The following is a 12,735-nucleotide window of genomic DNA, read 5'->3' on the forward strand; positions in this document are numbered from 1 at the left end:
TATCCCTTTGTATACGTATAGATTTAACCACAACGACATAGACATAAGCTTTGTGCATTAAGCCTGGGCGACGCGCGTGGCGGACCTTCCGAGAGATACGACGGCTTCACCCCGGGAGAAATTCCACCAAGGAATTCCGCCTTTCTTGCAATTTGCGCCAGATCGGCTTAAACTCAAACGCGGGGTACATTCGGAGGCTATCGATTATCCTCAGATCATTTTTGAATTTGCTTTTTCTATTATGCAAAAACGTATACAGAATTTAGAAACGGAGAAACTTTACTTTACTTTAGTAAAAACCTGATAAATAAAGTAAACTGGAGTAAATAAAAAGCTGGTAATGTAATGTATTAATTATTAAACATAAAAAATTACAATTATATTCTGATTAATTAAAAATAATGTATGTTTTTTTCTCATCATTCAACATTACGTTATGCTCAGTTTGTCGCAAATTTGTTAAAAATTCGAATTGGAGAAAGGGGAAGAGAAGGGGGAGTAAAATTCGTGTGTGCAATCCTAATGGTTTATCATTTAAAAATGTAAATTGTATATATAAAATATGTTTTATTTATTTTTAAAATTTCTCTAAAAAATGTCTCGTTAAATTTATATCGCACAAAATTTTATTATACCAAGCGTTATACCTTTCGCTTTTTTCACAATCCCGTTAAAGTCGCTTATAATAACTACGTAGCGGTTTTACGCAATACTTTGGAGAGAAAAAATCTGCTTTTCTTAAAGGACGATTAGAGTACAGCGATAACAGAATTTGCGTTCGAGAATGTTCGATAGGATAATGAATTTAAGTAAATTTCAGATTAATCAAGAAAATTTTGAATTATGAACCTCAAACCTCCTCTGTCTCAAAGAGTCATAATTAAAAATTTTACTTTTACTGTCTCAAGAATATATGTATATGTATAATAAAAGATCTAATTCAACGTAATAATGTAATACCATCCGCAACGATTGCCTTTAATTGATCGTATGTTAATAAAGATAGCTTGTAGCGAATTAATCTCTAAAATTATGTGAAAAATTTGAATGTGTGTATTAATTTGGTATTCATGTAATCTCGACTAACGGCTCTCGATAATACAAAAGGGAGAAAAATTTTCACTCTGCTACGGTAAAATAATCGTGTGAATGATCTTCTCTCGCGAATCACCGAGTTTCATCGCGGATTATAATGGCAATTCTTGCGTTTCGATTAACAGCGATGAACATGCCCGCGCGCAATTTCGAGATTCGACGTGTTCTATTGCCAAACTTGAAACTGCGCGCGCTTGATTTGATCTCATATACGATATTCCTGAGACTCGATCTTCCCGTTCAAGAAGCCGCGGACGTCGGACGAGGCTTCCGAAACTCCTGGGGGATACCGACAAATTAATCTCAAGACTCAAAGTTCAGCAGAGTTCGACCGCGCTGCTCGATTTTCGTTTCTCCCCGATCGCGGTTTCATCTTCTACATGCGGAGAAATGCGAGTTTACTTATTAAATAAATATAATAATAGAAAATAGTAATATTTATATACTTTTATATTGATGCAAAGAATTCGTCGGACGTGTTTTTTAATATATATTAAGTTCTGTTTTAAATAAGTTATCAATTTCAGTTTCTTAAAAAGAAGATTGGAAGTTTCTTTCTATATAAAAAAGATATTCTGAAGCTATACAATAATGACTACTGTAATTAATAAAAATTATTTACAAACAATGCGATATTTTGTTTTTAACTTTATTCGAATAAATACTGTTTATTGTGTATTTGTGGAAAAAAGTTGAAAACAAAAATTGTCGCACAGTTTCAAAATAATTTTTAATAATTATATTTATAAAATTAAAATAAATGTATATAAATAATAGAGAGAAAAATATATATAGATATTATAAAATTTTAAAGAAAATAAAAGTGCATTATAATCATTATAAAAAATATGTTATCTATTATCTTATTATTCCTCCACTAATTGCTATTATTTTGAATTGCAATTGCAGTCATAATAAAATGGGTCATATTCGAACGTAAAGTTCTTATTACATTGAATTATTTTCATGATTGAGATTTGTGAGTATTCACGTACCAACACATACAACAGTCAATGGGATATTGATGACAAGTGAGTAAGATAAATCTCTTTCAAATTAAGATAAATTTGTCGATAATTAGTCAAATGATCAATCACTCGTTCAGTCATGAACGTAAAAATAAGATATCGGTTATTTAAATCGTCGTATAAGTGCTATAATTCAATTTTTGTAATAAAACTTTACACACACATGCGTACACACAGAGTTAATGTAAGTAAATTCTTAACGTAATAATTAAAGCAATGATTATTGAAACGTTGTTCAATGCGGAGACAATATTTTCTGAAATACATTTCGTATATCAAATAAATATTGCGTGGTTTCAAAAATGGCGCCCGCTTCCACAGGCGTCTATTTTTTTCGTCGAGGAAATTTATACAAATTATAAGTATATGTAGATGGATTTAAAACGACGTTACTGCAACTTTACCGAGCACGGCCATTAAAAATTGAAATTACATTCTTTAACGAAACTCGGAATATGTAACTTTGTCGGATTAAACTTCGAATGTCGCACCGATAGTTGCGACGACGGCGCGTATAATGCGAGAACGCAAAGATCTTTAAGGTTATTAAAAAAGAAAGAAGAAAGTATATATATATCATACTCACCGCACGACGAAGTTTCTCAATAGCGCAGCGGGTTGGCGGCCAGCGATGCGACGATCCTCGATAACATAATTGTTGCTTCCGATGCTAAATGTTAGCCCGATGCGCCGAATAGAGTAGAACGTACAATACGTTGCGCGTTCCGTACCAACGGATAGACGGTGCGCGACTGTGCACCCGCCACTCTCGCGGTCCCCCTTTTATGGCTCGTCGCCCGCGCGTCCACTCAAACGTCGACACTCGCTACTTGACGGCTAACTTCGCTCGGATGCGAGAGTGAACCTTGCATCGCTCGCACAATACGTTATTTTCAACTGAAAAGAGATGCGTATCATTAGTTTCTCCCAAGTCCCGAGAGATGCAATTAGCAATTTTCTCAAACATATGTTTCAATATTATCAAACATTATATTATTCTGCATGAAAAATCACACGGCCGTCTATTTTTCGTCCACGAAATTTATGTAAATTACAAATATATATGTGTGTGTGTAGAGAAAAATGATGTTATAATATTGAAACTTTACCAAGTACGGTCGTTAAAAATTAAAATCGGGTTCTTTAACGCAACATTCGGAATGTGTATAACTTTGTCAGAGACAAACTTTGAGTCTCGCTAACGAATAATGGCGACGTGCGCGAGAATGCAAAGATCTTGGTTAGACCGTTAAAAAAGTAGAATGACTTACCACAACTTACTAAATTCAACAGTAGTAATGATCGAGTCGGCGATGCAATGATTTTTAAAGAAATAATTAAGTGTTCTGATGCTATATGATAGTATCAGAATACCTGAATAGAATAGGGTACGCTGCCGCGACGTTCCGTACCAACGAAGAGACGATGCGCGACTGTGCTCAGGCTACTTTTGCGAGCTTCTATGGTCGTTCGCGCGTCCACTCAAACGTCGACATTCATCACTTGTTACGGCTAACCGCGAATTATGAATTAGAAAAAAAATAATCAGTTTCTTCGGACCATTTTTCGGACGCAATCTATTTGTAATAAAATTATTTATAATAAAAATATTTGAAAAATATCAAAACATGTATAAAAATCATATATTTTAGAATTTACACACACACATATATATAACAAATTTGGCATATATAAAATGATAAATAGAATTTTATTCTGAATTCTGTCGCAAGTTAAAAAGCGCACTTTCTTCAGAAAATAATTTATAAATACAATCATTAGAATCATTATAAATATATATATACATTTCTATATGTACATATTTCCAGACATGCGTTTAAATTCATCGATGGAAAATTTTCGCGCCAGTATAAATGCGCATGCGTTTAAATAAAATCTTCGTTTTGAAAGCTAAGACAACTAAAAATACAAACTGCAAAAAGAACATTTACAATATATTATAGGTATAGCATAATTAACAGCATGAATATGTTCCTTGATAATCTATATTTAGAAATAACAATCAATACGTAAAGTTATATATAAAAGACATATCACATATCACACAAATAAAATAGTAAAATTTATTTTTATATTAGAGAATTGATTTAAATATACAAATATTATAAGTTATTGGCACAATCTTTTTATTAAGGTAATTTTCTCTTTGTAGGCTCTTCGTGCACTCTAACAGGAAGAGTGGAGCGTGGACCACATTTCCACACATTACCATCCTTGTCCAGTATACTTGCGCTTGCTGTGATTTGATATTGACCACCGCTACCTGCACCACCAGCAGTATTTCCACCAGCTGCGCAAGGAAATGCAATCGTAGGTCCAGGAATTCCTAAGGAAAGTAGAAACTCGCAGGCGAAGAAATCACGATGAGGTATTACAGTTTGTTGCAATTCATTTATATTAGAATCCTGCAAACAAAAAAACATATTATTTAATATTATTTAATATAGTTTTACGAATCTTGTTCACATTGAGTTTTTTATATTTTCTTTTTCATCTCTAATTTATTTTCAAACATTGTCAAATATTTTATACAGTTTATATATATTATTTGATACATATAATAAAACTGTTTAATTTGTAATAATATGATTATATAAAAGAGAGCTATTAAATATTCAATAAAAAATAAATAAATAGTATCAAAACTTTAATCGCAGTTATTTATGCACAATGATCTAAGAGAAATATAAAGATTATATATTCATAAACAATCCAGAAACATGTGTAGCAGGATTCAAATAAAGGGGAGAAATGCAATAATGAGTAAAAAAGAACATCCATAAAGACATTTTCCAAAGAATTCTGCATAATGTGAAGAAATAAACAATTACATTAAATAAAAACATCAATGCAACTTAAAAACATATATAAAATAAAAGATAGAAAAGAAATGAAAGATTTTCATAAATTCTTAATAATAATTAATTAATTTTGAAAATCTTGATTGTTTTAGCTGTATAATTATGCTGGTAATGTGAATTAGAGATGCAGTATTAAATGTTTTATTTACCTTCTGGTCAGAATTTATTTTCGAAGGTGGTGTCGTCGAGATGGAAATACACACGGCAGCGACAGAACGGAAGAGAGATGCTCTTCGACCGTGTCGTAATACACCTTCGACTTTAAGTGCCAGTTGACTTCCTTGAGGCACAGAAACGGGTTCACCGAGAACACGCGGTTGAGGCGATACCGACAGCTTAATGCTAGTCGTCTGTAGCGTTTGGAAGAAATATCTCGGTATCGGTAATCTCATCGTTCCACCAGCGAGTAACATAACTTGCGATATCAAACAACTGACTCGCAAGTGACTGATGGCTCCAGTCTTGCCGTCTGCGCCCACCCATGATGGTGCTAAACAACGCAACTCGGCGCAACAACGGGCCAACTGTCGCATTTCTACAGTATCACCGAAATGAAAATTCACGGAATCGTTCTGTTGTTGATACATTGAAATACTGGAGCCACCACAAACCCGTTCTACACTGTTCGCCATTAATCGGCACATTTCTTGTAATCTACGTGAGATAAATTAAGATAAATATCCAAAAGTATATACGTACAGTTAAAGAAATGATAATTGATCAATTAATGAAATCATACGCCCGAATATTCGCCAACGATTCCGGATCAGCATCAAAAGCTGACTGATACAACTTCTGATAATTGTCCGCACAGTTTTTCAAATTTTGCGCCGACTTCCTTAACTGAAAAAAAAAAGCATAATTTATTAATTTTATAGTATCGTAGCATGTATTTCATAAATATATGTTACCTAATCAAATTTATCTAAATCATATCGCAATTATAATTGTAGAAATCATACCTGGTGTGTAACGCGACCATATCTTTGGAGATCATCTTTCGTTGCAATGACAACGGTGACAGCTATAGCAGGTGGTGGTGCAGTGCACAAAGATCTAAAAGTAAGTATAATCTTTAACTTTTTCTGATATATATATATATATATATATTTCTTTTTAATTATATATATTGTATTTTGTTGCTTACATGCATGAATGCAATAGCTGGACTATGGACTGTAAAAATTCACAACGTAATTTCGAGTATTCACTTGGAAATTGCAAGCTGCGCAGTGGAGTGCTAGCGGCTTTAAGAGACGCGCAAGCACTCGCATAACGCGCTATCGCGCCATTCAATTTCTCAACAATCTCGGTTTTACTCAAATTTTCTTCGCCTTCTTTTTTGTTCCTTTATATTATATTATGTTGTTATAGAAAGAAATACAAATACACATAAAATAACTATTAAGTATCTTAAATGCGTGCAAAGTAAATACTTACATGAGACAGCATTCCGCTTTTGTGACTAGTTCTAAACCAGACAACCAGAAATGCAGCTGCTCCGATGCTACAGTTTCTTTCAGACTTTTAAATATTTCCGTGGCAATTGTATGATGACCATATCTCGCAGCGCTACGCGCAATGCGATATTTCGCCCAGCCATCTACGTTTTTTACAACATTGTCTATTGCCTCCAAACACTCCGAATTCCATTCGTATCCTCCAGCCACAATTTGGAATAGTAATGTACAAAGCATCACCTTTGGAAATTGAATTAGAATGGAATTTTTCACAAACATAATCATTTATCGAGAAACTAAACTTTTCTAGACGAAAGAGATGATTCTCTTTATATATTATAAGAAAGAATATACGTTACCTTTGTATGTACATGCGAAGTTTGTTTAAACTTGATCAAAATATCTGCCAAAAGCGGCAGCAACGTATTTTCTCCTAAACTACCAATAGCGCCTAAGGCTTCACACAGAGCGACTGTTTGATTCTCGTTCTGACCATTTTCCGCACTAGTGTTGATAAGGGTGGAACCAATAGCATCAACAAACATAGCGCAATGACTAGGCTGCGATTGACATAGTTTTACCGTCGAACGTAAGCACACTTTTAACTGATACAAATACTTGTCGTCCAAAGCCAGTAATACAATCAGAGATTCGAGACAGGAGATGACGTCTTGTATGCCATAAGCGGGCAGTCCTTCTTCGTAACTATCAAATAATATATGTTAATTATATATCTTGTGTGTGTACGTAAATGAGAAATATATGTATGTATATATTTACCAGTAACAGGCAACTCTGGAAAGTATAGTAATTGCTTTGACTGCAACAAATGGATCAGGAGAATAACATGCATTTAGACACAACTGCAATAAAGGACTATTTTCCTCCATATTTGCATCACAGGTCACAGCATTTTGGCTAAGTACCTGTGCATTAGAAAATTTTAATAAATATGTATATTTCTCTATATAAATACATATTTTAAATTTTTGCAGGTGAATGTAATTTAATTATATTTAAATATTGATTTAACTGACCTCAATCACATCTAAAGTACGTATAAGAAGATCCGTATTTCCTGCACCATCTTGCAAAAGTGTTGTAGTACTCTCTGTAAATAGTTAGATGTTGATTACATCAATTATAAAAGTATCAAGTATATGATGCAAATATATTATATTTGTACCAATTAAGTTATCAAGAGCACCCTGTGGCCAGAGATGTGCTCCTCTTCTCGCCAAACTATGCAGAAGATGTAAGGCGTGACGTTTTACAGACAATCTTGGATCATCTTGTAAATAGCGTAATAATAACACAACTTGTTGTGGCACATCTATTAATGTTGCAGAGGCCAGTGTACTTAGTGCACTCAGGGTGACTCTGACAAATTCAGCTGCCGGATAACTTGCGAGAAGCTCCATACATAATTCATTAACCTTCAATATAATACATATATATTTATACTGAAATTTGCATATAAAATATATGAAACACGTTAAATGTACATAACAGTATTACATACCATTGATGCTGTGAAAATGTCATGATGCATGTATTGTAAAATGGGTATAAGCTGCAATTTCATCGAGGCGGGTGTAGCTTGACCTTTGATCATATCAGAAATCTTACTACACATTGATACAGCGAACAACTTGGACTGTGCTGCAAACATTTGGGCAGCATATATTGCAGCTTCTACTTCAACTGAATCATGGGAGTCCAAGGATCTTCTTATACTATGATGTACCTTGCAATAATAGATAATTGTATCAATTTTATAAAGTCAAATTTGCATATATGTAATTATATTGTTTATTAAACTTTATTAAATGTATTACTTGTTGTCTTTCAGGAATAATACCAGCCACACTGCCTAATGTACGCAACGTAAGAGCCCTAGCAACTGGATCATTTGAATGTATAACACTGTAGATACGCCTTACAAATTCATCCACATTCAAGATTTTATCAAGATGCTTTTCACTCTGCTGACACACCCTTAGGACCCACACTCGTAAAAAGTTACTGCCTGTGCGAAATACTTCAGCCAATTTCAACAGGGATGAGTTTATTAATATTGGGAACGGATACTTTTCAAACAATCTAGGAAAACGTACTATAGCTTCGCATTGCTCTCCAGTTTTGGTAGAACGTAAACCTACCAATATTCAATAAAAATTGATATTTGTACAATAAGCCAATTACATATATATACATGTGTGTGTGTGTCCACTATTTAATTAATTATTAATTATTACTGTACTATTTCTTTTTCACATATATTGGGATAGAAAACACTTCTATACTAAAGACTAAAGATCAGAAATTTGATAATATAAACAAACCTTTATCAAGCTCTATAAGTGCTGTATTCGCATCTTGTTCGGGTTCTCCAAGACCAGTATCGTTAAACGCATTCATTCTCATTCCGATCATTTTTGCGCAATACAAATTACACGTAAATTATTTAAACAATTGTGCTATCAGTTATCGTACGTAATGACATAACCTATCTTGAAATGATATTTTGCCGATTCTTGCGTAAAATCTGCAAAAGCAAATTTAACAAAACCGAACACATAGAATACCGAATACCGAAACATATAGAAAAATTAAATAATTAATTATTTATTCTGTCTATTTGCTATCTTCGTTTCAGTTCTTTCATCTAGCCAGTGTTGTCAATTTCAGATCGGTCACGCAACTTTGCAATTCGCAACTACGGGCCGGCGGGGGGTGGGGGAAGAACCATCGGGCGGGTGGGGGTGAGCGGCGCACCGGCGGCCGGCGCACCCCCCACCTCATCCCCACTCCTTGCCCCCACTCCGCGCACCGAATTCCGACCACGTGACGTGACAAGGTTAAAGTCGATTCAAAGTCGAACGTCGAACCGTCGAAGGCGCCGCGCACATCGACACGCGCTCTCTCTCTCTCCCACTCTCCCGCGATCTAGCCCGCCATCATGGATGTGATCACCATGGTTTACAAATTTTCTAGATGCTCTCGTGTATGTGAATTATCGATCGAGACGATCGACGCGATACCTTTTATCCCGCTCGAAAGTTACAGAAGTCCAAGGTTCATGACAGCAATTGACAATCATCAAACTTCAGCAAGTGCGATCGAAGGATCGGTGCTCTCGCAAAAGCGACAGCCGCAATTTGAGGTTTTTGTGCGCGAAATTCACGGTAAGAAGAAAAAAAAAGGAAGAACTCGTACAATTGCAAGGAATACGAAGAGCAAGTCAACGAATAACAACTGATATATCCAGACGCTACGATGGTGGATTATAGCAAATGGAAGAACATCGAGGTAAGGATGTGTATCCGCTCATTCTCCGGGTCCAGCGCTCTTGTGGAATAATCTAGATTCGGGAATATTAAATCTCGCCGGCTATTGTATAGCTTTTTGTGCCGGGATGCTGCTTTATTACATTACTGCGAAAACGTCAATTATTATGTGATTCAGAATTATATATGTACCGCAAATATAGAATAAAGTATTTTAAAATATTGCTACAGATTTTTATGTGCTATCAGATGTTGCAAATTATTTAGTTTCTTAATTAATAACTAATTTTTTCTGATAATTATATAACTATATATTAAATAAATACAATAACATTGTATGTGTATCTAGGTTTTATATGTGCAAATGTGATTTTGTGTTGATAAATATTGTTGTTCAGATTTCAGATGACGAAGATGATACACATCCAAACATTGACACGCCATCCTTATTCAGATGGCGTCATCAGGCACGAGTTGAGAGAATGGAAGAACGTAAGAAAGAGCAAGAAGAACACAGCAGAAAGAAAGCAGAGTATGAACAGACATATGTTGAATAAAATCTCTCTATAAAATTAAGTTAATTTATATTTTACTTGTTATTTTAGAACATTGCAGAAATTGAAGGATACAAAGGAAAAATTAGCTAAATTAGAAAGCGAACAGAAAGATTCGGCTGACTTAACTACGTTAAAAAAGGTTCTTCAAGATCTCGAAGAAGAAGAAAAGAAAATTAAGAAAGAGGAAGAAGAAATGAAGAAAAAAGAAAGATTGACACCTTGGAACGTAGATACCATTGGTCAAGACGGTTTTACAAAAACTGTAATAAATACAAAGCCTCTTAGAAAGGATGGCGATGCTGGTTTGTCTGATGAAGAAAAGGAAAAACGAATGAAGCAATTTGTCAAAGAAAATGAGAAAAAGTTGAAAGAATTTGGCATGTTAAGGAAATACGACGACAGTAAGAAATTCTTACAGGAGTATCTACATTTAGTTTGCGAGAATACAGCAAATTATTTAGTCATCTGGTGCATTAATTTAGAAATGGAAGAAGTAAGTGGTCTTGCAATAGATGAAATTTTTAATAATTGATACTGATAATTACGATTAATTTGGTATTACAATATTCATCATGTATTTTCAGAAACACGATTTGATGAAACATGTTGCTCATCAATGTATATGTATGCAATACATATTGGAGCTATCCAAGCAATTGGATGTTGATCCGCGAGCATGTGTTGGATCCTTTTTCAGTCGTATTCAAATTGCTGAAGTAGAATACAAGAATTCCTTCGACGATGAACTAAGAGCATTTAAGGATAGAATACGCAAGAGAGCAGCAGAAAAGGTGGCCGAGGCGCTTAGAGAGGCCGAAGAGGAGGAGAGAAAAGCTCGTCTGGGTCCTGGTGGACTTGATCCGGTCGAAGTATTCGAAAATCTTCCGGAGGTAAATAAAAATTTGTCTTATAATCTAAAAATCAATATATTACACAGTTTTCTTCTTTTCTCATTCCTTCGCTCTCTGTTTCAGTCTTTACAAAAATGCTTCGAGGCGCAAGATATCCCTTTGTTGCAACAAACGATAGCCGCGATGTCGGAAGAAGATGCGACATATCACATGAAGCGTTGCGTTGACAGTGGTCTATGGGTTCCCGATGCAAAAGCCAAGGAAAAGGAGGAAAAGGTGGAAAAGGAGGAAAAGGAGGAAAAGGAGGAAAAGGAGGAAAAGGAGGAACAGCAAAACGCTGCGAAAGAAACGCCAGATCCGGAATAACGGCATTTTATTTGATCGCGCCTATCGATACTCAATGAAAATCAGTATCTCAGTTATACAGGAGTATTCTTTACGCATAATATGAAACAGGTACATTAATAATAAAGTTGTCGTCTTTGCGAACTTTGGCAATGTGATTATTATCTCCATCAGTTTCTTCTTTCACAGTCACAATAACATTTCACGTTGACGTGCTATTAAACTGAATTAGTTTCTAAGACTGAGTTATCGTTTCATAAATACAAAACTTTACATATGAAATACGTAAGGATTATTAATTAACACATACTAGTGTCAAAGTACTATATACTTTTCTTCTTTGTGTACGGCTTGTGTCACTACAAAAATTGCCTTTCTATATATACATGTGTACATACATATACATTGTTAATCACAATCGATGATAATTTCGATTTTGCACACCTCACTATATTAGTATTGTATATTAATCCGAAACAGTACTGTTATGTAAATAAATATTATATACTTAAATTGTCTCTATACTGTTAAAATCATAATAATGTTTGAAATTATTGTTATAGCTTTCACACAATTTCATTCTTTCTCTAATTCTGTATATATTTTTATAAATATTTTACATTCTGAAAAGAGGTTAATTTATAAAGAAAGGAATAATCTATCGAATCAAATATCTAGTTTACGTAAAGTATATATCTTTTTTGCTGCATTTGTATATATTATATTATTTCTATTTATATAATTTTTTTATTTATATTTATATTATATTCTATTTATATTTATATTATTTATATTAGTATATATATATATTATATTGTTAGATTTGTTTATTGCAATTTATGTATGTTTTATGTTCAATGACATTTTATTTATGTTATTGCAGCTTTGTGAACGTCGCTCTTAGTTTTTTCAAAAGTTCCCGCCATCGAACTCGAATCTTCGGAGCAGCGAGAATCGAGCTCTCGAGTCGCGACAGAGCGTACATATACCGGAAGCTCGGCCGACTCGTCCTTTTCCGTTGCGGCGTGTCACAGGCGAATAGGTAATATTCTTCGTCTTACATTATCGCTGTACAATACGTTAGTTTCATCGACTGCGAGACGGCGTGTTGGCTTTCCATTGAATCGGGCGTGGTTTCCCGCTCAGTCGACGTCGTTTTCTCGACGTCGCGACACGTACGAACGAACCGAGATCGAGAAGACGTGGCTTCTCAATCTGGCATCTCGT

At 34.5% G+C, this 12,735-nt stretch overlaps 3 protein-coding genes across 6 annotated transcripts in view; 1 reads left to right on the plus strand and 2 right to left on the minus strand.

Annotated features, from left to right (window-relative positions):
* LOC145939431 (lachesin) overlaps positions 1 to 3,764 on the minus strand; it is a 36,149-nt gene extending 32,385 nt beyond the window's left edge. The window contains exons 1-2 of one of the 3 annotated variants that reach the window (XM_083043742.1): positions 3,395 to 3,764; positions 2,710 to 3,020 (exon numbers count right to left, since the gene is read on the minus strand). The gene's annotated coding sequence lies outside the window, so the exon portion shown is untranslated. The remainder of the gene's footprint in view (positions 1 to 2,709; positions 3,021 to 3,394) is intronic. The other 2 variants (XM_083043740.1, XM_083043739.1) reach the window with 2 other exon arrangements.
* A 429-nt stretch (positions 3,765 to 4,193) lies between these two features.
* On the minus strand, positions 4,194 to 9,200 carry Ints7 (Integrator complex subunit 7). The gene is made up of 13 exons (XM_083043734.1): positions 8,811 to 9,200; positions 8,304 to 8,623; positions 7,988 to 8,212; positions 7,652 to 7,901; positions 7,503 to 7,576; positions 7,246 to 7,391; positions 6,825 to 7,170; positions 6,446 to 6,705; positions 6,153 to 6,353; positions 5,968 to 6,061; positions 5,745 to 5,848; positions 5,155 to 5,659; positions 4,194 to 4,549 (listed from the first exon to the last, which is right to left on the minus strand). The coding sequence occupies exons 1-13, from the start codon at positions 8,899 to 8,901 to the stop codon at positions 4,274 to 4,276; spliced, it is 2,892 nt and encodes a 963-aa protein (XP_082899860.1). The 5' UTR covers positions 8,902 to 9,200; the 3' UTR covers positions 4,194 to 4,273.
* Positions 9,201 to 9,470: 270 nt separating this feature from the next.
* Positions 9,471 to 12,525, plus strand: Cdc37 (cell division cycle protein 37). Of its 2 annotated transcripts, XR_014425823.1 has the most exons (6): positions 9,471 to 9,777; positions 10,154 to 10,287; positions 10,361 to 10,805; positions 10,897 to 11,202; positions 11,287 to 11,619; positions 12,392 to 12,525. XR_014425823.1 is itself a non-coding variant. In XM_083043746.1 (5 exons), the coding sequence occupies exons 1-5, from the start codon at positions 9,745 to 9,747 to the stop codon at positions 11,527 to 11,529; spliced, it is 1,161 nt and encodes a 386-aa protein (XP_082899872.1). In that variant the 5' UTR covers positions 9,473 to 9,744; the 3' UTR covers positions 11,530 to 11,973. The 2 variants fall into 2 exon arrangements, 1 of the variants encoding a protein (XP_082899872.1); XM_083043746.1 differs by lacking the exon at positions 12,392 to 12,525 and having other exon boundaries at positions 9,473 to 9,777; positions 11,287 to 11,973.
* Positions 12,526 to 12,735: the final 210 nt, after the last annotated feature.

Source organism: Prenolepis imparis, unplaced genomic scaffold (genome assembly GCF_030444845.1).
Source record: "Prenolepis imparis isolate NDT839.2.m4 unplaced genomic scaffold, iyPreImpa1.0 SCAF_8, whole genome shotgun sequence".
Lineage (NCBI taxonomy): Eukaryota > Metazoa > Arthropoda > Insecta > Hymenoptera > Formicidae > Prenolepis > Prenolepis imparis.

Excerpts from the sequence above, each read along its gene's own strand:
- Cdc37 (XM_083043746.1), top strand. The coding sequence starts at position 9,745 with ATGGTGGATTATAGCAAATGGAAGAACATCGAG. Across the intron at positions 9,778-10,153 it reads GCAAATGGAAGAACATCGAG|ATTTCAGATGACGAAGATGA; the intron begins GTAAGGATGTGT and ends ATTGTTGTTCAG. Across the intron at positions 10,288-10,360 it reads CACAGCAGAAAGAAAGCAGA|AACATTGCAGAAATTGAAGG; the intron begins GTATGAACAGAC and ends TTGTTATTTTAG.
- Ints7 (XM_083043734.1), bottom strand. The coding sequence starts at position 8,901 with ATGATCGGAATGAGAATGAATGCGTTTAACGATACTGGTCTTGGAGAA. Across the intron at positions 7,392-7,502 it reads GTACTTTAGATGTGATTGAG|GTACTTAGCCAAAATGCTGT; the intron begins GTCAGTTAAATC and ends TCTAATGCACAG. Across the intron at positions 4,550-5,154 it reads AAATAAATTCTGACCAGAAG|GATTCTAATATAAATGAATT; the intron begins GTAAATAAAACA and ends TTTTGTTTGCAG.